The sequence below is a fragment of the Sphaerodactylus townsendi genome, linkage group LG05, assembly GCF_021028975.2.
Source record: "Sphaerodactylus townsendi isolate TG3544 linkage group LG05, MPM_Stown_v2.3, whole genome shotgun sequence".
NCBI classification, from domain to species: domain Eukaryota; kingdom Metazoa; phylum Chordata; class Lepidosauria; order Squamata; family Sphaerodactylidae; genus Sphaerodactylus; species Sphaerodactylus townsendi.
This window is the reverse complement of record NC_059429.1, coordinates 71,759,754-71,787,113: the sequence shown is the minus strand read 5'-3', so window position 1 is coordinate 71,787,113 and position 27,360 is coordinate 71,759,754. Positions and strand designations below refer to the sequence as shown.

General features: G+C 40.3%; 1 protein-coding gene across 2 annotated transcripts in view; it reads right to left on the bottom strand.

Moving 5' to 3' along the window:
• Positions 1–4,668: 4,668 nt before the first annotated feature.
• DMBX1 (diencephalon/mesencephalon homeobox 1) overlaps positions 4,669–27,360 on the bottom strand; it is a 33,763-nt gene continuing 11,071 nt past the window's right edge. The window contains exons 2-5 of one of the 2 annotated variants that reach the window (XM_048495770.1): positions 13,334–13,500; positions 10,777–10,955; positions 8,686–9,037; positions 4,669–6,134 (exon numbers count right to left, since the gene is read on the bottom strand). In XM_048495770.1, coding sequence (XP_048351727.1) covers positions 5,734–6,134; positions 8,686–9,037; positions 10,777–10,955; positions 13,334–13,487 — 1,086 coding nt within the window. In that variant the 5' untranslated portion in view covers positions 13,488–13,500 and the 3' untranslated portion in view covers positions 4,669–5,733. Of the gene's footprint in view, positions 6,135–8,685; positions 9,038–10,776; positions 10,972–13,333; positions 13,501–27,360 lie in introns of both variants that reach the window. The other variant, XM_048495769.1, reaches the window with a different exon arrangement.

Below are 27,360 nucleotides of genomic sequence, written 5' to 3'. Positions count from 1 at the left end.
CAGACCAGAGCTTGTTGCTTTTCCTCTTTATATAAAATAGCTGTATCAATCAGTTTATTTTAGTAGCCATTGTGAAATGGTGCACCACAACTATGCCTCACATAGTTCTCAGGCTGCTCTGCATGTCTTCCACAGGCCTTTTCCCCTGGAAGAAGAAGTTTTTGGGTTTTGTTTTGTTTTATTAGTGAGCCACAACTATAAATACAGTAAAAGCCCAATTTAGTTACTGTGAGTTACTCTTGGGGTTTGTTATCCAACACCTTTAGAAGCATGCAAAAAAAAAAAAGCTTGTGTGAAAAATTCAGTCCCAAATGACTGGTTGATTCCCCCTCTCACAAATAAATCTGAAATAAATATGTTATATCACGTTTGGTAGAATACCCTTGAATCTTTTATATTCATATTTTCTTTCTTTCAGGGTTTCCCTTTTTTCATTTTTCCTTAATGAGAGTTTTTGGACTTTTTGTTCATTTTGGTTAAATATACCTTTAGATACGAGAGAGGATAGTTGAGTCAAGCAATAGTTTCAGTAAGATTTGCAAACTATATGCAGAAGAATGACTGTTATTATTTTTGCTATTGAACAAGGAACTAAAAATGTGAAATTTAAATCTGCGTGGGCTGATAAGAATTCCAGTGCTACAAATAAATGGCTGTAATTTTTTTTGAATTGTTCCAATATAAATAATCAGCAATGGATTGTGGGAAAGGGAAACAATTTTGAAATTCTGCTGACTACCAAAGTCTCCCCCTCCAGAATTTTATAAGCTCTTTTTTCCCTTTAACTGATTCTCAATATCTCTCAGTATTGCATACCTTCTGGAGCAAACGCAGACAGTTTGGGAGGGGTTTTTTTTGGTTGATTACAAAGGCCATTTACACACAATGCTTCTGCATGCAGCAAGCGTATCTTCTTGTCAGGGCAGATTTTCAATTACACAACATATTCACTACATTATCCAGGTGCGATTTTCATTTATGCAGTGCTCCCAATGCCACTGTGGGAAAGCATGAATCTTCCCAATTTGGACAAACTGTGACCTTTTCCTCCAACTGGCCAGGAATCTGAGCCTTCACATGTGCACCATGCCTGCCTTGGGTTTGTTTTACTTCTTCCTCCCCACTTTTTCCCTCCCATGATGCCCTTTCCCTCCACCAAGAAAGGAGGTGGCATTACTTGGCTCTCCTCACACTCATGCACTGGCAACCAACACAAGGGTGTAGCTTCAGAGTTGTGTTCACTCAACTGCATGCATTTTTTTTAAAAAAAATGCCCCTATGATCAACATCACGGGGACTAGGCGGAAACCTGGGCCATCAAAAGCCGAATCCTCTGCAGAGTGTAATTGTCACCCTGTGGCAGATGTGTTCAATTCTGGTCGCCACATCTCAAAAAGGATATCGAAGAGATAGAAAAAGTGCAGAGAAGGGCAACAAGGATGATTGAGGGACTGGCTCACCTTCCTTATGAAAAGAGGCTGCAGCATTTGGGACTCTTTAGTTTGGAGAGGAGACGTCTGAGGGGGGATATGATTGAAGTCAATTATGCATGGGGTAGAAGATGTTGACAGAGAGAAATTTTTCTCTCTTTCTCACAATACTAGAACCAGGGGTATACATTGAAAATGCTGGGAGGAAGAATTAGGACTAATAAAATGAAACATTTTTTCACGCAATGTGTGATTGGTGTTTGGAATATGCTGCCACAGGAGATGGTGATGGCCACTAACCTGGATAACTTTAAAAGGGGCTTGGACAGATTTGTGGAGAAGTTGATTTATGGCTACCAATTTTGACCCTCCTTGCTCTGAGATTGCAAATGCCTAAGCAGACCAGGTGTTCGGGAGCAGCAGCAGCAGAAGGCCAATGCTTTCACATCCTGCATGTGAGCTCCCAAAGGCATCTGGTGGGCCACTGCGAGTAGCAGAGTGCTGGACTAGATGGACTCTGGTCTGATCCAGCTGGCTCTTTCTTATGTTCTTATGTCTGGGAAAAGGTGAGGGAAAAGCAGGGAAAGGGGAGTGGGTAATTGATCTCATGATGTCAGATCAAAATACTACAAACTTGCAGGGAGTCTTTAGTGCATAAATGGCCAGTCTTTTTGGGGGGTAGGGGTAAACCTAAAGAATCCTTTGAGTCAGTATAAATTCATTTGATTCTCAGGCAGTGCTGACCTTTCCTGTAATCAACTGAGATGCTGTGTAAACAGCCCTGATTGTAGTTGACCATCACTATGTTCCATTAATTGTTACTACAATTAAGAAATATTCTTGCACCATCAGTTCAGTTTTTAAGTAAGGAATAATACAAAAAGAAATGATTTAGTGAGCTGTGTGGAACTTCAATGTCCTGAAATCACAGTTAATATTTTTAAAATAAAGAGCACCATATACTGGTAGACAGTTTTAAACTATGTATAAACATGAGTGGAAACCTAGATGTGTATTTTGACCTAAAAAGCAGCTGGGTGGTGGGAGGCAATATGAATCAAAAACCCAGCATTAGGAAAAGGGGAAAAGGGTTAATTTTTCCTTCCTAAATAATTTTTTCTTGTCAAAACTCTACTCTTGGCTGTTTAAAACTTTGAAAAGGAAAAAAAAGACATATTTCTCTTTTATTTCTGCCTTTTCCCCATTTCCAACGAAGAAAACACTGTGAGGTCCAGAATTAAGTCTCATCTTTTCCCTGTGTGGCTACCTTCTAGGGCCGAAAGACAAGCCTGGAGTTCCAGTCTGAGAACTGTTGTTATGTGTGGCTTATACTAAGACTATTCATAAAAGTCTAGTAAAATGTACATTTTTCACAAGCTTGCTAGTGAATATAGGAACATAAGAAAATCTGTTCACACAGTGGCCAACATGGTGCCTCTAGGAAGTCCACAAACAAGAGGACTGCAGTAGCATTATCCTGCTGGTGTTCCACAGTACGTAATGTAATAGACATGTTCCTCTAACACTGGAGAGAATTGCAATGCCTTATTACTAACATCTATTTTTACTAGTTGCCATGGATAGCCCTGTCCTCCACAAATATGCCCACTTCCCTCTCAAAGCCTTCCAAGTTGGCAACCATCACTGCATCCTGGGGCAGAGATTTAGACAGCTAGACTTACAGTTACAGCGAATACCCTAAGGTGGTAGGTATATGATTTTTTTAAAGAAAACAAACCAAAGCCTTGGTACTGCAGCAGCTGTGTTTTCATGTATCTTTCCATTTAGTATCTATAATAATTTAAGGGTGGCCAAATTGGTTGCATGATGCTTTTGGTTGCCCTATGATAGTTGAGTATCACCACAATCACTTAGTTGCATCAACATAAATCTGAAAATGTATAATACCATTTAGCTGAGATTTTTCTCTTCTTGAAAGCTCTATTGTAAGCAATTATGGTAGTATGAAAGATAAATATTTTTTAAAAAATATTCAGGGTTATTAATTATGAAATATGAGCTTTGACTCTGAAAGAAGCTTTGACTGAAAGGAGCGGCAGTGGTGTAGGAAGTTAAGAGCTTGTGTATCTAATCTTGAGGAACCGGGTTTGATTCACCGCTCTGCCGCCTGAGCTGTGGAGGCTTATCTGGGGAATTCAGATTAGCCTGTAGACTCCCATACACGCCAGCTGGATGACCTTGGGCTAGTCACAGCTTCTCAGAGCTCTCTCAGCCCCACCTACCTCACAAGGAGATTGTAAGCCCCTTTGAGTCTCCTGCAGGAGAGAAAGGGGGGATATAAATCCAAACTCTTCTTCTTCTTCTTAATTACAAGTTTTCAAGATGTCAGTTTCATTTTAACTTTTTAAACAATCATTTCACCTAGGTCTTTTTACTATTGTTTAAGAAGAAAGATAGAGGCTAATTTTTTCTCTCCCAGAAGACTAAATAATGTATTGTTGGACTGACAGGAAAAAATATTTTGTTAACATTGTACTGGGTTATGAACTACAGAGAACCATGTTCTAAAGTATGAAAAACTAAAAAATTAAACTTTGGCATCTATTCCATATGTAATAAATTTTGATGGATTGATAATGACTGGATCAGCTGTCAGATCCTAACCCTGTTCTTTGCTCAAGGCCCCACAGGCGATCTTATTCATCTGGTTCTTCCTGCTGCCACATGGTTGTGTGAGCATGTTGACATATGCAGAGTTACTGAGTCCACTGACTTCTGCATCTTAGAACTGGGCTAGACCAGCTCTATGTCCTCCCCTTATCTTCTAATATACTGAATTGGCAGCATAACACCAGAAGAGGAACCGGGAGTTTGACTGTTGTTGCATGTTCTGGTTAGGTCACCCATCACTGATGCCATGCAGTGGCATGGGCTTTTTAAAAAGTTTTCAAATCCAGTCAAAATGTACTTCAGCACTGGGACATTCAATCATTGGATTGGGACACACATCCCATTTTTCCCTTGAGGGCATTTGTGTAATGTAGGCATATACCAAGCCAAATTTCTGTGTTTTGGGAATGAAGATTCACTTTGGGTCTTAGCTTTTATTAGAATCTTTATAGGTTGACTCAGCCTTTTCTGGTGCTAAACTCTGAAGTATGCAGATTGTTCTCAGAGACACTTGCTAAGCATAACCCAATCAGGCCTTGGAGGAGTTTATACTTTTCAAATACTAGCCGAGCCTTGTGATTCTGGTTGATTCATTTGGATCTGAGTCCTTGTACTTGTATTTATTTTATTTTTTAAGTAAACTGAGTGAACAGCTTGGGATTTTGATCTGAAACTGAGCATAATTTTCCATGGGAAAGCCTTTGTTTCTCATTCTGTTTTAAATCTATCACTCTGCTCTTCAAAGAATTGTAACAGCTGGCATAGCAACATGTTAAGGCAATACACAATTTTTTAATTATAATTCATTATCCAAATTAGTCCCCAATGCTTTATGCAAAATTTATAAATAACTGTGTGAAAAGAGAATTAAAAGGAGTTAAACTGGATTAGAATCTTTGGGAATTTATTTTTAGAAAGAAATTCCAGTACTTTCATACATTGTCTTTCACACATTCCATTTGAAGAAGTGTTCTAGAAGGTAACGACTATCCAACTAGAAGTGCTTAAACGGGAACTAAATCTTATTTATCTCTTGTTATAACATTGGGAAGTTACAGATAATTTGGTGAAAATATAGTATGGGGAAGGGGCAGGATCTTTTTCTGTAACATCACACGTGGAACATTGACTACACAAAACCAGCTTGACAAGGAGTTTGGCTTTTGTCTGTTTACAGTGTTGATTCTGTTTCTATCTACTAGATAATTATGAAGGTAAAAGTAAAAGGAAGGGGAAGTGCTTCATAATTCTGCATAGGGCACAGTGACATTAACACACAATTGAAAGAATGTTTTCCAACATTATACAAAATATATACAGTAAGCAGGAACTTCTCTTTCCACCCCCATCCCAGAGAAACAAAGTAGTCAACACATTTTTTGTAGCATAATCTAAATAATATTTTGGATATTACATAGTAGACTCACAGTTTTGATGAGGATTTCACATTTTAAACTTCTCTTTTCTGCAAGTGATTTTAAGTGGGTCAGTGGGAAACAGACAGAAGCAATACCTGAAAACCAGAGCTACATAAGATAGAAAGAATTCAAAGTTTCCCCATATGAGTGCCTTAACACAGTACAAAATGAGGGCTGTATCACAAGGCAAGGACATGACATATTGTGTTGTGGTCATCCATTGGTTCAGCTTTTACACATTTCTGGCCTTGTGCTCAGTTTGGTAAAGTGTCCAGTCCCAGAGAGGCAGCGTGTTGCTTTGCTCTCAGCCGGAGGTTCTCAATGCTCGTTGTTTTACTGTTCAGGCTTGGAAGAGAGGATGAAGCCTGCAGGATAGGAGAGGACCACACTTGCTGAGCATGGGAGAGTGACTGGTAGTAAGACTGGCAGTGCAGGGAGCTTAGAGGTGCCATATTGACATTCATGCCCAAATAAGGCATGGTAGACGGGTTCCCCATTTCAAAAGAGGAGTAATGGACCAAGTTGTTTGTGGCTGCCATGTGTTGACGGAATTGCTCTTGCAGGCGGAAGAGGCTGAGGGGCGATGAAGAGTAGGAGTGAGTCTGAGACATACTACTGCTGGAAGATGGTGTGGCTGTGACACTGACAGGAGAATCTGCATAAAAATAAAGTTAATAGCAATTATTTGTTATGGAAAGTAAGCTCATAACTAGGCAGAATGAGTTCATTTGCACTGCAAAAGACAAACACACAACTTACCCTAATTAAAAGCCATTTTGATACCCATAGAAATACCTGAAATACTCAAGGGGCAAAAGATAAATCAGTCACTTGCTATTATACTCCATTCATACTTAGGCCCTTTCCGCATGGGCCAAAAACGACGGCCTGGGGGCGGTGAAAACGCCGCCCCCAGGCTGCCGTTCGCACAGGCGGCGCTGCTGCAACGCAGCAGCGCTGACCTCACTGCGCTTCCCCTCCCCTAGGGCGGCGTCAGGCCGCCCTAAACAACAACCCTTTAAAGGGTTGTTGTTGGGGGGAAAGCGTCTTCCCGGCGGCGCGGTGCAAACCATCACCGCCCGAACTCGCTTATCTCCCTGCCCGTCCCACTCACCTTGTCCCCGTCAAATTAGCCTGCTGGCGGTGAAGCCCATGCCTTTGTCCTCCGACCCTGGAGGTTGGAGGGGCAGCGATGAAGCTTCGGCGACCAGCATATTAAGATAGGTCAGGAAGAACGAAGCGACTCCGTCGCGGAGCCGCCTGCCATTACCGACCTCTGCTGAGGCAGCCCGCATCTTTGATGCATCGCGAGCGGCCTCGCCTCCATGCGGTGAATTCCTGCGGCGTGAGGACAGGGAGGCCGTCGCGAGCTTGACCATAGTGATTTCCAAAGCTGCCTCAAAGACATTTTTTCACAAGAGACATAAATTCTTTCTTGCTTACATTTGTCAGCAAAATGTTCACTGACAAACATGACACAAATAGTGAGAGATGGGTTCAAAGGTGCATTTCACTTTGATGTGCAAAAACTAAAGTCTTTCACTTCTCAGATGATGGGAATGGTTTCTTCTGAAACAAGGAACTTTCTACTCATGCACTTGTGGAATACTCTTCAGTAAAGGTACCTGAACTACTGCAGGTTAGATTGCATCATAATCACCAGCTGTATATATATGCCACTGATTTAGTAATGCCTGGATTGAGTATTCACCCAGCCATTTGTAGGAGTTGACTGTAGAATGTAGAACAATAGGTTTTTGTGCATGAGTATTGTTTAATGTATGCATGGTTTAACAAAAAACCAAGGGAACTGTATTTTCCCCATAAAAGTAGTTTGCATCTTTCTTTAAACTGCCCCCCATCACTTTTTTTCCTACTGAGGGGAGCACACAACTCCTAGGTTCATTTTGAACTATAAACCTTCCCCTTAGTTTCCAGGTATTTTACAGGTAGCAAATGTACATGCTTTGAGGTCATGCTTTGTGGTTCATAAGGAGATTATTGAGATCACTTAGGCTGGATTAATATATAAACAACTAAGAAGATTTGTTTATTTATAGGTTGGTTTTAAAAGAACAGACCAGCAGCACACATCTCCCGGTAGACAAAGTAGAAGCCTGGTTGAGGCACAAATTTTTTTAAACTGGTTATGATTTCACAGAATAGTTAGACTTTTCTGTAATGCTTTCAGGCTCAAACGGACTTTTATTGACCAGCCACTAAATTGGATCTTCTCTCAAAGACAGAATTCCATCCACACCAGCCTCCCCTTTCCCCAGATTCAGGCTAAATTATACAAGGTCTGCTCATCACCACAGACAGGCCTCACATGTGTGTACTCTGAAGCCCATTCTACACAGCACAAATAAGATATCTGGGGGACATCTTAAAAAAAGAGGACATCTGGGGGACATCTTAATTTCACTCTCCACACTCAAAATAAGACATCATGGGGACATCTTTAAAAAGTCACCTCTCATTTGTTTTCCAGACAGCACAGGTGATAGAGGAGGGAAGAGCCTTTTTCCCACCTGACCAGTAAGCTGTCTGGTCAGTTTCACTCTCTGCTTGTAACCCAAAATTTTGTGTGCTGTTGAATTCTTCCTGCCTCCATTTGCTGAAGGTTGCCCCAGGATATTTGTTCTATAGGCTCCAATCCTTGGTGCCCTTTTAGCCTTTCTGATGGCATTAGCCTTTCATTCTATTTTAAGGTGACCAGATTGTCACCTTTCTAAACCGGGACCAGGGTGGGTGGGCGCGAGCACGAACAGGCGGCTGCAGGAGCGCACTGCCTTTTGGGGTGCTCCCCGGTTTCCCGCCCTGTGGCAGCCTTCCAAAAATCGGGACAGTAAAAAAACCAGCGGGACGCAGGACAAATTGGTTTAAGGCAGGACTGTCCCGCCAAAAGTGGGACGTATGGTCACCTTGTTCTATTTACAATTTGTATGCTGTTATTGTATTTCTGTTGTATTGTTTTTTGCCTTCTGTTGTGCTCTTGCTTTGGATATATGTATCTCCCCATACTCTCTAATATATGTTGATGCAGTAGCCAATTGTTTCTGGTGTTGTTTGTTGTTAATAGGTATTTATAATGGAGGCTGCTGGGTCCTGAAATTTAGGTTATGCTTTAGGTTATGCTTGAGCCTGAGTACCCTTAAAGCTGATCCAGAAACCTCATAGAAAAGTAAGTGGATATTGGTCCTCACCAGCTTTGGGGCTTGCCCTCTTGCTGTTCAAAGTCTTTTCAGCTCCAGGGCTCTTGTCTGGTTTATTCTCTTCCAATGAGATTTTGAACTCTTCCTCTCGATCTGTCTGATCCTCAGCTGCTGATTCACTTGCTGATTGCTCTGACAGAGTCAGGTTGAGCTCTGTATTCACCTCACTTGGAAGGCTGACAGGCTTGTCTGCCTCAGGAGTTGGAGTCTGTGTTTCTAATATGGGGGCATCTGCTTTGCTATCACTGTGGTTGACTTCAGAATCTTTCTGTTTCTGTAGCTGCTCCTTTTGTAGGCTGCGTTGCTTCTTCCGGAACTTAGCTCTTCGGTTTTTAAACCAAACCTTCATTCATCAGAGAAAGAAGAAAAAAACAGATTAAAAATCATCCAGCATCCCATAATGATATAGGTTAGGATTATTAAGGCCAGGATGAAAAGTGATGCAACAGTAAGCACTTCCATCATAATCAATATACCTTACTCATCTCCTTGTTTAAAAAAATGGCCCAATGGAACTCTATGGCTACTTGGGAGCTTTGTAATTTTATGGGAAACCGATAGCAAATATCAATCCTACATTGGGAAAATATCCCTGTAGTTTGTTCCTAATCATGTTTTGGACCCATGTTTAAAGCGCTTTTGAGAGGAAGGGCTCTCTGATGGCATATTTTGAATATGAAACTCTACCCAAACAAACATATGATTATATTTGCAGCATAGCCTGTAATAATAGGTATCAGTTCAAATTCCAACAGTTTATTGGACCAGAAGAAATATGTCCACAGAAGATTAGTTTATAGATCTGTCATCAATTTTAGCTTGACTTAATAAAAGCCCTGGGGAACACAGTCAATGCTGTGGTGTCTGAACTGAAGGGGTTTAACCCTTACCCTGGCACTTACTGATAAAATTGTGCCCTTTCTTGAAACTCTCTCCCACAGGTATCTGCAAATACCTCCCCACATTCCCTAGCTATCATATATCAATAAAAACATTATGGAGATCCATTATTAAATTTTTCATGTGGCTTGTCTAATCTGTTCCCAAGAAGCTTCTTGGGAAAATGGCATGACCAAATCAAAGCAAATGAATGGCATTCGTATCTCAATCTTACTGTGATATGAGGACATAGGCTACACTCTTCAATACATTTACTTTGAAGCCATGTCAACGCTCCATGAAAAACAACGCAATAATTTGGATAGTGGTGCCATCAGACTGTTATGACAGCTTTCATGATGTATGCAAACCAAACTCCATGCATTTAAGTATCATATGAGCACCAGCAGAAACAGGTGTTATTGGCACTACCTTGCACAAAAATGTAAATTTGGACAAACTACACTGCTGCACACAGATAGACTATGATACCCCATCAGAATGTATTTAGTAGTGGTATCAATATATTTGGATGTACTTTATAATTTTATGTGATTCTGAAAAATATGCATAACATACACAACACAAAAGTAAAGTGGGAAGAAAATGTACATGGGCTATCCAGGAAAAGGCCCTTACCATTAGGTTCAAAATACTAACATGTAGACTAAGAGCAGAGTTGAAGGCAAAAGTTTTAAGTGTAACAAAAATAATTTGAACAGACTTTTTTACATTCAGTATCATTCTTTTCATGACAATGAGTTTTCAAATCACTGCCATCATGTTGAAGATGTCGTTCTTCACCCTATGACAATTAGCTTAAAATTACAAATGTAATTGATATTTGTTGTGATGGGTTTTCTGGGCTGTGTGGCCGTGTTCTGGTGGATCTTGTTCCTAACGTTTCGCCTGCATCTGTGGCTGACATCTTCAGAGGTGGTATCACAGAGGGAAATCTGTTACAGTGTGTAACAGACTTCTCTCTGTGATACACCTCCGAAGATGCCAGCCACAGATGTAGATGAAACGTCAGGGACAAGATCCACCAGACCATGGCTACACAACCCGGAAAACCCACCACAACTAGTTGAATCCGGCCGTGAAAGGCTTTGGCAATACGTTAATTGATATGTCTGGAAATCAACACATAAAGTAATATTTTTAAAAAACCAGTTAGCTTGAAACATCTTGATTTAAGAGTACCTGTACTCTAGCTTCTGGCAGATTGGTACACATTGCCAGCCTTTCCCTCATCACCACATCTGGATAGTGGGTCTTCTGGAAAGTCTTCTCCAGAGCTTCCAGTTGTTGGGCTGTGAAGGCTGTGCGGCTCCTTCTCTGTTTGCGATGCTGGGAGCCATAACGGGCCTCCAAAATGATGTCTTGAAACGTACAGCCGTTGGAAGACAAGAGAAGTGGCCAATTTAATTAGTGTAATTTGTGTGTTTTATACAAAATAAAGCAAGTGAGCAGCTAACAAAGTAATAAAACAACAATGTGAAAACGTCTAGCCCTGAGATTTGAAATAGTTCTATGCAGGCCTCTCCTATTAGTTTGACTTGTAGGAGAGGTACTGGAATGCAGCATTTCCAAAAGATCTCTTAATGCCTCCATTTTCTAATATAGGAAAAGAGAAATAAACAGCAATTACAGAATTTTCTGAACATGACTATTTGTTTTCAAATTATGTAATTGTTTAACTGTACTGTTTAATTTTTTTAAGCCCCACTACATTTCAGTTTCCGCTGTTAACAAACAACCATTATGTCAGTACCACAGTTGTCCTTCAAAATAGAAATATAATAGGAAGTTGGGTCTGGGGTAAATGAGAATAACACAGCTTTTATTTTTGAGACTGTTCCTGCTCTTCTTTTTCTGAGGGCCAATGGCACATAAAAGGCTGCATCTACAAGGTAAGGATTCATCATGTTGCTCTCATCACAGCAGCAAATGCAGAGGCAATGAAGTTAGTTACATTGGTAATGGAGTTTCCACACAGGAGTCTTCTGCATACTTCATGCCAACAATCCCTTGCGGCTGCCATTTTCCCCGCTATACTGCTTTTGAGGGTCTTTTAAAAAAAAAACCCTCAATAATTGTTTTAACAATTATGCATTTTCTTTTTTTAAGAAGCCCTTGAGTGGCTTTGTGGGAAAAGTTGTTGCCATGAGGTGTTGATAGCAGGAAAATGGCACCAGTCCCTTCAAACTGTGCACCTTCTGTCTGATCACCATAACACACTTAGACAACATTAGTAGTGTGGGTTTGGAAATGGCATGCTGAGTATGGGGAAAACCTAGAGACAGGTTGTTTAGAGGACAGCAGCATGTGCTCAAGAAAAGATTTTGATATATTTTAGTTGCCCAAGCATTCTGGTCCCTTCTATTATTTTTGATTAATCCTTTTAACTTCAGATATTTTCTATTTTAATGTGAGTTGTTTTACCTTGCCAGTATCCTACGAAAGGCTATGTCTGCTGCTCATATTATTGTAAGTCTTATGGCAGATTTATTGTTTTTAATTATTAGTATTTGTTTTAATGCTATGAACCAAGCATTTTAATGGAAAGAACAAATAATATATAACTAAATCTAAACAATGGTAAGGTGATAATGTATGATGTATTAGCTAAGCACATGTTTAACACACAGCATGTCTCAGATTCAGTTCTTGGCATCTCCAGTCAAAAGGATCTTGGGGAAAAAAATCTTCTTTGCCTGAGACCCTGGAGAGCTGCTGCCAGCTACAGCATAGACAGTACTGATCTGGATTGGCTGATCAGTGGTGGGATTCAGCAGGTTCGCAGGTTCGCACCACTTTGGTAGAACCGGTTGTTAAAATGGTGCTTGTAAACAACTGGTTTTTAAATTATTTGAATCCCACCACCGGAACCAGTTGTTGAACTATTTGAATTCCACCACTGAGGCTAATGGTATGACTTGAGGCAGCTGTATATATGTTGAATAAGTAGTCAATTGAAAAGTGATGGAGGGGTTGATTTTGGAATAAAGAAGTTTTAACTTGAGTATCTGCTGTTCTTTGAATAATATATGATGCATTTCATAGTTGCATGTTCAAATGTAAACATGCAGCATGATTATAACATCTACTGTTGGTGCTTTCATTTGAAATTTTGCACCTGTGGACAAATCTTCAGATTGAAAATGGTGTTTCAACTTTAGAGCACTGGCTTTCAAGAGGGTCGTTATTACAGTATTGTTATTCTGGCATAGAACCCCTTGAACTGGGACTTACAGATTCATGTCTAATTCTGTCAACTACAGCTGGCTATTGTGAAATATGTTGGGGAAGAAAAATATCTAACTGCAAGATTACAGTTTAGATATGTCCAGTATTGATTCATTAAGTTTGACTGGCTCGTGTTAAAACCTACATATTTGGCAGAACTTCCATTGTGCACGTGCCTGTTCATGCAACTGGGTATACTATTTTTGCTCTGATTCCAGACTTTATTTCCAGAACCTCTGAAACCCAGTGCTAGGAAGTAGCACCGGGGAAGGCCTTGGCATTTAAGACCTCCAGGGCAAAAAAGTAGCTGGCCAATCTGGGAAACAGGATGCTGGATTTGATGGACCAAATGGACCACTAGACTGATCTAGCAGAGCTCTTTTGATGTGTCAGGCTGTAGAGATTTTTAAAATAACTGCAACCAGCTATGCTCACAATTCCATTTTAACAGCATTCAGACTGCAGTTCTGACCATTCTCCAAATGCAAATACAAAATCCACTAGTTCTTACCAGCCAGTCTCTCTGCCAGTGTGAGGGCATGCACAGAAGGTCTATAGTCTGGGGCATGCTGAGCTTGCTGTGCTGCTTGTTGGTGAAGGTTATACATGGCACTGAGAGAATTCATGGCATGCAGAGAGTAGCCATTCACTCCATAGTGCTGCATGATGGCATAAGATCTGCAAGAGAAAGAGAAGAGGCCGTAAACATTATGGTTACAGTAAAACAAATAATCTTTTTGAAGTAAGATTGATCCCACATGGACTGTAAAAAGGTGTATCCATCCATTCTTTCAATTCAAGGAGTGAATAATTACTGCATCTGTTTATTTAGTGCAATGTCTGCTTTTCACTTTGTGTCCAGGTAAGCTCTGGAGAGTGCTGATTTTATACTTAATACTGGAGTCTACTTGTCAAGGTTTCAGTTGCATTTCTTTAACTGTAATAACTACCTCTGTATTATCATTCTGTTAGCAAGCAACACACTCAAAATGCTGAATATATTAGAAATTGGTAGTGACAAAACACATCTGCATACATGCAGTTTCTAATTTTGGTCTAATGACTTCTAAGAGACATATTTTGAAGATGAGTTTTCAAAAAGTCTTTAATAGCATATGTCACAAGGCCATATGGCAGCAACTGGCTTCCCTGGCTTGATTATAACCAGGCCACCAACCATTTCTACACTTAATGTGAAATGGTTCTTGTTATATATAACTTTCCTGAGCTCACCATTTGTTTTGAATTGATACATGTGGTTGATTATTGCTGAGATACTAATCTTCTAAAGTTCAATGTTTATGTTTTTGTTTGTCATTATAGCCTATGGGTTTGATAAATTAAGGCATTGAACAAGCTAATGTAAAACTGGAATAGTTATTTTCCTCGGTCAAATACTGCATCTCAAACACTGAGACTCTCAAACTGGCTCTTACTAGGTGCTGTCTTCAGAAGAAAAAGAAGAGTTTGGATTTATATCCCCCCTTTCTCTCCTGTAGGAGACTCAAAGGAGCTTACAATCTCCTTGCCCTTCCCCCCTCACAACAAACACACTGTGAGGTAGGTGGGTCTGAGAGAGCTCCGAAAAGCTGTGACTAGCCCAAGGTCACCCAGCTGGTGTGTGTGGGAGTGCACAAGCTAATCTGAATTCCCCAGATAAGCCTCCATAGCTCAAGCGGCAGAGCGGGGAATCAAACTCGGTTCCTCCAGATTAGAATGCACCTGCTCCTAACCACTACACCACTGCTGCTTCAGAAGCAAAGGTGACATATTTTATTTCTTCCTAAGAACCGTGGAAGTTGAGGTATAGACATATGATTGCTAAATAATGGATCCAATAAATTCTAAACTAAACGCATAAATAACCTTGAATAAAATAAAAGATGTGTAATAAAAAATAACAACATACAAAAACTGTCCTGTCAATTATTAAAAGCATGGTAAAAGTGCTCAAGAAAACAACAGATGAAAAATGAAAGAAAAATGTTTCTGGAACCAAACGGAGGGGGAAAATGTGTAGAATTAAAAGAAAATGTGTAGCATTTGGTGGCAAGGTACATTGTAAACCATCTGTGCAGAAAAGGCCATAGTCTAATCTAATCTCACTAAATTTCAAACAAAACAAAGTGGTTCAGTTTAAAGACCACTGAAGATTTACAGGCCACTTAAGCTGGTGCCCCTCTGTGCAGGTCGCCACTATTTTCTATAGAGAAAATAGGGCCTTGCAGAAAAGCACTAGAACTGGTATAAACACCCCACCCCACAAACCCTGTTTTCTTTATATACTGTTACTGTGACTAACAATACGAAAGAAAATTACCATTCCACTGAAAACTGTGCATTCAACATCCTTCCTAGTGGTAGTTCATGGTCTCCTTTTACAAAGTAAGGAAGACTTCCTTTGCAGCAAACTATCCCCCTCCCCCATCAGTGCAATCTTTAAAATAGTTTGAATTAAAAAAACAATAAAGCATGGGTGCATGCAATTTCATGTGAAATTTCTTTGAGACCCATGTCTATGCTGAGCTTCTATTGTAGGGATACCTTAATTACTAAAATTTGTTTTGGAATCTCTCATTCTTTTGGAAGGTCGTCCAGCTTTGATCAGCCCTGTGTCTTAAAAATTCCTTTTCTGTGGCTTTTCTTCAATGGTGATTGGCTAGGGATGCTCCTGATCCATTTGGATCCACAAGGATCCAATTGAAAGGAGAAGTGCCACTGGTCAGGAAATCAAGAGAATCAAAGAAAAACAAGATGTCTGCTGCTGCTGGCGATGGTGAGCACCTGAACACAAAAAACATTGTAGATTTGGGGTGGAGGAGATCTTTATAATGCCTAAGAATCCCAGATTTTTATTTACTGTTCTAGAAAGCATGGTAACATCTCAGAATAGCTGTTTTAGTATGTATTGTTTGGTTTGGGAATTTTAGGATACACACCTACAGAAGATATAGCTGATTCCAATGTAAGAAAAATACATGCAAACTGTTTCATACAATATACACAGAATTCAAATATCAACAAAATGAATTGTGTATATAATGCTGATCAATGTCTAATAAATGTTCCTTGAAAGGCTCATTTTCAATAACCTAAACATACAAATGAAATAATCTTTATTTTAATTGATCTTAATTTTAATATTTATTGCTTATATTAAAAATTGACTAAAATATATTTACCAAGCTAAAAATATGGTCAACTGGCCATAACTTTGTTAATCTATTCATTTGATAGCTTGGTAATAGCACCTACTGAATTCTTAGATAACAAAGAAATAAAACTGCTCAGCAAAATTACTTCTGAAACCTTTAAAATATAGTAAAAATAGTAAATCCCATGGAGATTTTGCTGTCTCAATATATTTTAAAAACCTTTAGCAAGTTAAAAGATATCAACTCACTATCAGAGGTATATCAGTTCGGTAGTGGAATCTTTCAGACTGTTAGAAATTGATCAGGAACAACCTCATATTTTGTTTGAAAGTCAAATCTATAGAATGGGCTACAAGAAACAAGTTCACAGTTTTTGAGTAGTAGACACATGGGAGACAACACGGCCCTCTTCTTCTCTTTTAAGATGATATTGAAAATACACCATGATAGTATTACAGCATCTCTGTTATGTTGCTGTTTCAGAGGTGCCTTAATTACCTAGCTAACATCTAAAATAAATTTCTGCAGTACACTTTGCATGATGCTGCCCTTGAAAAGTATTTTTTTGGGAAATAAGTCCCAGATTGGTACAAGAACATTGTAATACGGGATGTTGACCGGTCCATGAGGGACATGGTTTCACTCAGGCAGCCCCCATCTGTACTGGCTTCTACTTTGTTTCCAAGCCTAATTCAATATGCTAGTATTGATTTTTAAAAACATTATCTGGTTTGGGACTAGCATACTTAAAGGATTGCCTACTCCCTTACAAATATAATTTCTGAGATCATCTTCTGAGGTTCTGCTTTGGGTGCCCCCACCTTCTGACATGGGAAAGTGGCAATTGAAGGGAAGGTTTTCTTGCTTGTGGCACCAAGACTAAGAATAAATCTTAGCAGAGGTGGACAGTCTCATAAGCAGAGGTGTACCGCCCATGGAGACATGGAGTAACCCATGTCCCCAGGCGCACGCCATTTCATCACATGGGAGGGTGCTGGGCACTGGCCGGGTCCCCGCACCTGGCCTCTCCCATGGCACAGTGACCCAGCCGGTGCCCAGCGGCTCCTCCCAGCCAGGGCACTGCTAGCTGGCTGAGCTGCTTGCCGCAGCCACAGGCTAGCTCCCCCTGGGAGGCTGAGGAGGGCAAGAGCCAGCCTGCAACTGTGGCGTCCACCTGAGCCACTGAGCCCTGCCCCCTGGTCTCCCTGCAGGTCGGGGGAAGGGCTCAGCAGCGGGTGGCAGGCCGACACCGTACCCCAGGAGCCAGCCAGCCTCTGCGAAGCCTGTCCAAGCCACCCCCAAGCCCTGCCCCCTGAGCCCTGCCCTTCCCCAGCCTCCCTGCTGGCTCCCATAAGTGGGACATGGAGGGGGCGCATGGGGAGCTGGTCATGCCCCCGGGCGCCATTTAGGCCCAGTATGCCACTGCTCATAAGCAATAAGCAAAAGTATGTTCTGAGTACACATTTTGTTGGACACCTGGAAGTACTGGTGATGTGTCAGGATGCACAAAGAAATTAACTTTCTTTGGAAGTTTTGAAAAGGAAAATGCATATCTTGGGGACTATTTACATCTAGTAAACTGCTGTTTTGGGGATTAAAGATAATCCTTGAGTTCCATTCAAGTTCTAGGATGCTATGACAAAAAAAATAAAGAGAGCAGTTTTTAAAATTGTAACTACAAATACGTTGTGATTAAGACAGCCTTTTAATCTTAAAATATCTCTGTTAACCAACTCACTTTTAAAACTGACAGTCCTCTTAGCAGAATGTCTTGCTAAAAGAATGCCAGAACGGCACTTTTTTGTGGTTTAGAAATCTGATTGTTATTGATAACTGAGTTTAATAATGAACAGCATAGATCTATTCATCTGGGAGATACAGGCTAACGGAAGCACACACAAGCACAGTTAGTTTCCCATTTACCTCCCTGCATGTTCCAAATAGAATAAATTAAATATTTAAAAGACACTATGCAGCAATTTTCTTTTGTAAATGGTAGAAGCCATTTGTCAAGCTGCAGCAGTGTTTTGCAAGCTGTCGAATTGTGCTTACATTGGTTAAAATAATCTTTATATTTCATTAAGCAACCAAATAAGCTGATCTTCCCCACTGGCTGTATAGATGGCTTTAATTTTCAAAATCTGCAAATGCATCTTTTATGTCGTTTGGTGGCTGGAGGGCATTGGTAATGCTGCCGCCAATTGGAGAATAAGCAGCAGCATTTGATTAGGTGGTTTATTTTATAAATTAACATTGTGCAGTGAAAAGAGCATATCTTAAGTTGTCCTTGATACGGTGGGGGATTGAACTTTCACCTCCGCTATTAATAATGGTTCCTGTATGCACTTTGCTGCAGACTTCAGAGTGGTGAGAAGAACCAAAGGAGCACAGGAACTGAAGCACCTGCGATTAGCACAAAGTGAGATTAGGATTAATAATGTGATGCTTAATGAATGCTCAGATTTTCCACGAACTGAAGTAACCAAGTCCTTTTATACACACACACACACACACACACACACACACACACACACGTATATATATGTATATATGTGTATATATGTATATATATGTATATACATACACACATATATATACATATATACGTATATACATATATACGCGTATATACGTATATACGTATACACGTATATACACATACACACATACACACATACATACATACATACATACATATATGCAAAAACCTGTACTTAGATAGGACTTTTTTTGGTAAAAAGATATCATTGTGGAAAACGTCTCACAAATTTCAGTGATGGATGAGGACTCCCATGTTCAATCTAGAACTATTCAGATTTTTGTAAACATCTCTGTTTCAACATGCAGAAATGCTCAGCAGACATTTGTTCATACACTCACATACACGGGGTCCCTCCCCCCAGTCATTCATCATCATCATCAACCTTTTATTGGCATGAGTTTATAATACAACAGAAGGGTTGAGGAGGGTTAGGTTAAGATAAGTAAGTTCAAAGATTATGATTAATTAAAATTTGTTAAAAGAATAAAAAACAATAAATACTAAGATCTGAGACAGATCTGTTGTGCCAGCGCCAAGAATTTGGCAACGTCTAATGATCTCTGAGGGCATTGGTCACAGAGCAGATAAAAAATTTTAACTTTATCCGGAGAGAGGGCATAGTTCTCAGTATGAGGATCTATATACTGTCTTCTGATTGAAGCATATAAGTCACAATCTAGAAGGATGTGCTCGATTGTTTCGATGTCTTTTCGTGAACAGGGACACGTTCTTTGTTGATAAGGGATCTGATGAAATCTGCCACTCAAGACTGCTGAAGGAAGCACATTCAAATGGGCTAGCATTAAGGTATGTCTAAGGTACAGCGAAGATAAGTTGTAGAAATACATCGGTAGTCCTTTACTAGTGGGGGAAAGGTTGAATCCCTCAGGTAAAATGCCCTTCATGTGCTGGGTAGATAATAGTTGGGTTTCAGTGTCTAACAGCCTTTGCGACAGGAAGTTGATTATTTGCGCTTCATCCATGTTACTAAAGAAATCTAAAGCTGATTTGATTTTGGTCTTAATCTGAACACTCCAAGTGGAAAGATAGGAGTCAGAAAGCATTCACTTAGTTAAGCTATCCTGTTCTGATCGGAAGTGAAGACACAACCAATATCATAGCAAGTAAAGCCATATACGAGTCTCGAGAAGATTTAGGCCTATTTCGGAACATAAGGAGAGATATGACACACTATTAGAAATGCCAAGGAGTTTGCGGAAAAAATTGGATTGTATACTCTAGAGAGGTTTTAATTTGTGATTTAACCAAATTGGGGCACCATACAGAGCTTTTGGGATCAGTCTGCCACCAAAGGCTCTCACAGCTGCTAGAACACATTGGCCCCCATGGGAATAAAAGAATTGCCTAATTGCTGGTTGGTAGAGAGGGAGATGTGCTTGTACTGAGCAGTACAATTCAAGTTATATTGGAAGCGGATTCCCAGGTAGTTAAAGCTTTTGACCTGGTCAATTCGATTCCAATTGATAGACCATGCTGAAGGCCTCCACAATTTTGAGAAGACCACAGTTTTGGTCTTCTCATGGTTGATTGCAAGTTGATTACGTTCGCAATAGTCAGCGAAGGCGTGGAGTAGGCGTTTCAGGCCTACCCCAGTCATTCTTTGCCCCACCAGTTCTCTCTCTCCACTCAAGGCTATAACCCTTGATTTCCAAGACTGATCCACAATTTGGGACTATATAAAATATAGTTTTTGCAGCTTCTTAAATTCAATCAGAAGGCCCAAAAAAATTGTAATTCTCATCAATCCAGAGAAGTCCAAACACGTGTAAAGAATAACTGTCATCAGTCGTACCATCACAGCTACTGAAGTATACCCTTACAATCCTACAAAGATTTAAATTTTGTTCATAATTTGAATTGCACCCGTAGAAGTGAAAAAACTTAGGTCAACAATGGCCCTTTCCATACAAAACTCTGAAAATGTTTTGCAAACTTTTTTTTTAAAAAAAGGTTATTTGCATTCACCCCCTCAAAAATGCCTCCTGGCTGCAATTGTGTGGTTATTCCTTTTTTAAAAAACTTCTTTTTAGATCCGATGTTACCAGGCTTCAGAGCCTCGGGCCATGATTCTCTAGGGGTTGTGTCTATGGAGCTATGTAGACACGAAACCCAGAAATTAAAAAAACTTTTTGTTAATACGGCATAACACAGCCAGCACAAACTCAGAAAATGGCACCCATGAGGAACTCCGGGAACTGCAGAGCGGCATGGGAAATGTTTTAAAGGGATCTGCACAGCAAGATTCACAAAAGAATCGCTTCCAGAAAACACTTTCAGAAAATAATTGCTTGGGAACAGCATGCAAATAAAATATTTTCAAGCAGGAAATAAAATGTTTTGGGCTATAAACCATGCAGAACTTCACAGAGGAAACATTTTATTTCCTGCATCAAAATGCTTTATTTGGTTTGTGCGGAAAGGGCCATAGATGACAGGAAAAATTACATTTTGAAGTGCATATCCACTGATGCTACAAATTGTACAATGAATAAACACAGTTCACAAAATACAAATAGAATGCTGTTTCAATTTATAGGTTTGTTACCACGGGGGGGGGGGGGGGATTGAAACTATTTTAAAGTGGGAACTCTTCATTCTCTATAACATTTTGTCTTTTCCCCTTGATCCCTGCAATTCATGTTTTTAAAAGGAGTGATGTCACATGATGACATTTACTAGGCAGAATTTGTTTATAGGATGGTTTGCCATTGCTTTCCTCAGCCACCTACAGTTTGCACCCAGCAAGCTGGGTACTAATTTTACTGTCCTCGGAAGAATGGAAGGCTGAGTCAATCTTGAATTGGCTGTCTGAAACTGACTTCCTTCAGGATAGAACTGCAGCTTACCACTCTGCACCATGGGGTCCTAATTCATGTCTTACACAGTTACTGATTTCCCATTTATATCATCCCCTGCGCACCTTGATTATCAACATCAAATTTTGAAAGAGAATTCAAATGGACATATATTTTAAAGGCAGATGCTTACATCCATTTTCATATATAATTCAAACTGGCTAAATATGAATGGTTATTCAGGTTTCACCTCTTCCAATTGTTTGCAGTGAATTTTCTACTTAGTACAAAGAGCTTCAAAGATTCCCAAATCAAGACAGAAATAGCTGAAAAATAAGGGCCAATCAAAGCACTCCTCTGGACACAACCAAGTTAACCTTTATTCTTGCTTGTCATTTGAACAACCAGGAAACAATAAAGTTCCCACAAGCTATTCAAGCAATGAAAAAACTACGAAATGGTTTCCTGAAGGTAAATGACAAAGACATTGAAACATTGATCTTATCAGTCAGTGGTGTGGACCAAGAATATATTTTTGTTGACTAACAATAGGCATTTCATGAAACCTGCTATCCTATATACTACTGAGAGAGTTGCTGGATCTTGAGCTACCAGATTTTTACCAGATTTTTTTTTCACTTTTAAAGTTTCAGTGAATATAATTTTGTCTCAGCCTCTGAAGAGCAGGTTGTAATTTCCTTAAACAGTGTTGTTGAGCAAGTGCTGAGTAGGTATTTCGGGCTGTATGGCCGTGTTCTGCATCTGTGGCTGGCATCTTCAGAGGATCTCTCTGAAGATGCCAGCCACAGATGCAGGCGAAACGTCAGGAGAGAATGCTGCTAGAACACGGCCATACAGCCCGGAAACCACACAGCACCCAGGTGATTCCGGCCATGAAAGCCTTTGACAATACATTTCCTAAACAGTTTTTCCCATGCAGTTTGAACCCTTACAATTTTTTTTAAAAGTATTCACCCTCCATTTCATTCACTTTGCTCTTCCAATCCCTGTCTGGGCCCCTAGGGAACAGTTGTTGTTGGTAGCTTTTTAAATAATCAGAGATTGTTATCAATATTCTTGTCAGGTTTAACATACCTACACTGCTTAACTTCTCAGATGACAAGATCTCTACTCTAATGTTTGCTGCCTTCCTCTGAATTATTTCCAGTTTGTGTACATTAGAATGTAGGTTGACACAGCATTTCTGCCATGACAGAACCAACACAGAAGAGAATGGAGGAATTACTTCAGGAATTACTACTAAGTAATATTAAAAAGGACTTGGCCCAGCACCGATCCACTTGAGATATTTCAGTACTACATTTCAATTTGGCATTAATCAGTTAATTACTCCTTGAATGTTGCTTTTAATTAATTTTTGTATCCTTAAGCTAGTGTTTATATCTAGCATGCATTTTTTTTCTGGTTATGAAAAAGTAATAAGAAACTTGGTTAGAAGTGTTATTGAAATTATTGAGTTAGTATTTACGTAAAAGTAGTCCCCTGTACTAGCACTGGGTTATTACTGACCCATGGGGTGACAGTTGCTAGACAGACTGTATTTATGGGATGGTTTGCCATTGCCTTTCCCAGTCATCTACACTTTATCCTCAGTGAGCTGGGAGCTCATTTCCACCTTCAGTTGGCTACCTGAAACCAGCTTCCATCCAGATAGACCTTTGGCCATGAGCAGAATTTTGACAGAAGTACTGCAGCTTACCACTCCATTATCATGGCGCTCCCTCACCTTAACTTGCATGACCAATTATCTTGAGTGAATGTCAATACATTAAAAACAAATTGTGGCAGACCTGTCACTCCTTCCCTCCCATTTCAGCATTTAAATTAATTCCAACAGGCTGAAGAAAAAAACCTTCCTTCAATACTTCTGCTCTTCAGAAATGTCATCATTTCTCCAATGAATGGTTTGTAAGTGACTTTTTTAATATCACAAAGTGTAAATTTTTTTTAAGTTACCCTTCTTCATTGGGGCTTAAAATGTTTCTTTGTGCATTTTTCCCTGGTTGCCTAAAATATTTTCTTATTTGCTTCTTTTTCACTGGTCCCTCACTTTTGCTAGTCTCTCCCCTCTTAGAAGGACTGTGTACAACACTAAAGCACAAACCAGCTTGTTTTTGTATCTTTCTGTAATGTGCCTGCCAACCCTTGCCAACCACCAGTTGCATCGTTTCTTTGTTATCTTCTGCCTTTTAATCTTTCAGAGCCTTTCTTCTTGTTCCCAGTATCCTTTCTAGATGTACATTTGATATTTAATTTTGAATAAATCCAATGGCAAGCATTTTAACATTTACACGTTTGTATCCCACCAATTAAAATTCTTGACCCTATCTGTAAAGTCACCATTGCCTCCTACTGCCAACATTTAAGTTACCCCTGCACCACATGCTGCTGTACCCAGTTCTGCTCCCATCACCTTTATACCACCATTTTTATTTACTGGGTTTTTAATTGTGGTGCTGCTATTTCTAAGCCCATTGGCCTGACTTTTAAGCCAAGCTGGCAATATACCAGTATTCCGCAGCTACTCAGTTGCAGCTCAGATGGCTTTGGTCCACGAACTTCCAGCTGCTGAACATGATTATGATGGCACCTCAGGCACACAATGCTCTTTCATGTTCTCTTCTGATGACACTTAATCTCGACAAAATGACCTGATCAGCTGAGAAGGCCATGTGTATGCATGCGGGATGGATATATATCTTGTTATATTATTCTACTCACCAGTGACTGAAAAGTACACTCCATCTGGAGACAGGAGTCTGGAGTTTATATGCCTGAAATGACAGTTCCTTCTATACAGGGCTCTAAATAAATGATCTCTTCAAGGTTTTCTCCCCACTTCCCACTTTTATTTCTTGAATCTTTCCGATCCGGAGGCTTCAAAATTCACATAAAATAAATGAATGCCAACCCATAAATCACTTTTGTTGTTCCTGAGAGGACATTTGATATCTATGGAAATATTCCCCTTTTTAAATAATTGATGGGGATATAAATAAATATTGCAACTTTGCCTGAACATTCATCCAAAACTTGTGGACTATAAATGTACAGTGAAAGAGGTTTCAAAAGATTTCCTTAATATCTAAATCAAGTTGCTATAAAAAAAAACAAGGCTAGTTATCCGTCAGTATGCACCAGACAAGACATTTGAGATGTTGCTTTTAGTTGATTCTAAGGTAACCACAAATAAGACCTAGGTAAATATAAGCTGGGCTGGACTTTTTAAAAAGCTGAATACCAGTGATATAACATTCTACTCTTTATTGATATTTTGAAATAGTTTTAGTTATTTGGTGCTGGCTGTTGAAGTTTTGTTTTCAGGAAATGTTGTAGTATCTCATTTGACTCATCAGCCCAATTCGGGGGGGGGTGTGTGTGTGTGAAGCAGTTCCTGAAATCATCGCAGGATCATACCAGTGTGTTTGTCCACCCCAGGCACCTACGCAGTTGGGGGGGCAAACATGGAAGTGGGCAGGCACCGAGGAGCTCCACAGTGCCCGACCTGGAAGAGCCTGCTGCCAACCTAAAAGTGGACGCCAGCATGGCTAGGGGCAAGCTAGGAGGTTCCCCGAGACAAAGTGAACCTTAATTGGCTTCCACAGGTTTTTTGGCTTGGTAACACCCCTAGCGCAGACCTCTGACTTACGCCACCCAAAAGCCCAATGGAGGACTTTCATGTGGCCTGGGTTTTTCTGGATTTCCTTGTCGCCCTGCACCACCTGGAAGCCCTCTGAAGACTGTGCAGCAATGCAGGTGTGGTGCTGTCCCTGGCTGTCACAGTCTCAGGATTGGGCTGTTAATTATTTATCACAATGTGACAATGGTTGAGTCACAAAAAAGACTATCCTTCCTGAGACTTGACCTACAGATTGCATTTGGAACGAGTCTGTTTGGGACAGTGACAATAAAACAGCCCACAGGTTTCAGTTAGCAGAGGTGAAAATTACATTCTCTGGTTTAACTCTTAAAATGCAACATCTATGGCTGTCATCAATGTTTGATGTCTTAATGAGAAGCATCAGGGGTCAAGGCAGCTTTCCAGTGACATCCTCTTCTCTGCAGCTTAATCCTCCTTATCACGGTTCTATAAAACTACGTGGCTTTATTACTAATGAAGGAGGCATTCTCAACATAGAGGTTTTCTTCTTACTCATTTATTTTGGTCATTTATACCCACTCTTCCTGTTTTAAGAGGAAGTTTTCCTCTTAATCATAATCACAAAACATTAATCAAATATCAATAAAATAATGTTTAAAATCATAAAATGCAGCAAATGAATCTAATTCCAGCACAACCTTTTAAATAAACAGCTGTTACAGTCAACAGAAGAGGACAGATTTTGCCTGGTGCCTAGATGAAATCAGTAACCATAATTTCAAATTGATATATTTAATAACCCACAGGAGAAATCTGGCAACATCGCAATTCAGGAAGCCTTTCTCTCAAGTCACCTGCCTAATCTCAAATGCAGAGGAACCTGGAGTAGGGACTCAGAGGAAAGATCTCATTTCCCTGCTCAGGTTTATAAGGGCAGAACTATCCTGCAGACAAACCTAAGCTGCCTGACCAAATCAGCAGCTTTACATTGAGCTCAGAAACAATGGAAATGTCTCTATATTGGCATGGTATAATCATTTTGGCATGCTCCAACCAATAACTTATCCTCCCATGTTCTGGTCAACTTTTAATGTGGAAGCACTTTTTAAAGTGCAGTCTGCCTACAACACAAATCAACTCTCTTGTTTATTACTTCTTCATATGTTCTTAGGCTGAGCCCGAGAATTCAAAACCAAGGGCTCTTGTCTAAAACTTGGTTTAGCCTGATGGGCAGCCCCATACAAAAGGGGGTGGATGCCCAGATGCACCATTGCAGCCGTGCTGACTCACTACTCCCAAGGAGGCTTTCTGGTGGCATGAGGTGGCTAAAAGCACAAAAGACCCTGTCATGCCCCCACAGAGGCTTTTGTTATTTCCTCATTAAGATTCAGTTTTCCTATAGTTAGCATGGGGTTAGTTCATTGTTAAGTCTTCTAAGGGAGGGAATTTATTTAGCCCCTGTTCCTTTAAGACATTTCCCAAAAGGCAGTCTTCCCTCTTTACTCAGCAATCCCCTGTTTTAGCTCTTGTCAGTCAGTCAGAGTGAGGTGCCAAGGGTAGCTGGAGACTGGAATATTCGTGAAGTATATGGTGGTCCATAGGGCACCAAAAAGATTCACTGGGGAGGCAGAACAGACCCTCCCCACCACCGAAAAGCCCCCATTGGGGTTAATAGACTTATGCCACTGAAAAGGTGACAAAAGTCTCATGTCCTGACAGCTGTAGCAACTGGGGTAATAGCTGTGCAGAAGCCAACTAGTGTCAGCTCCTCCCCTGGCCACTCCACCAGACTGCCCTTATTATGCTGACGGCAGGGGTGCAGGGACACTGACACGGTGTTCAGTGCTGCATCCCACTGCCAAGGAGGGCCTTGGTGGCTCCCACCAGAGAATTTGTTCCTCCACCAGGGCAAGTGCCCTGGGAGGGTGAATCTGCTGGTGGGGTCCCATGCCACTCCCAGCAGTGGATTACCCTCGCTTTGTATGGGGCCATCAAACTGCCAAGTCATTGTCTTTTATATTTAGCATAATGCTGCTGCTTGATCAAGCTGCTGCTTGTCCCAGCCACTCATAAGTCATGTCAAGGCAATAAAGATGGCATATTGTTGTGAAGATGGGGTAGATGAAATGCTTAGCACTGTGAATGCACAAACAAAATGTTTTTTTAATGAAATAAAGATTTCTGAAACGGAGTGAGACACGGGGGAGACACAGAAATGGAGGGAGACAGAAATAATATGCTGCTCTGGGAATTCTTTGTGCTGTTATTTCAGCACTATAGTGTTTCAGTACTGAAGCTGTAAAACTGTACATTGGTATCCTGTGGTGGCAGCTACTGTCAAACCAGTATGCGGGTTTTTTTTTAATTGCATAGCCAATCAACTCCGTAAGAGTTAAACTGAAA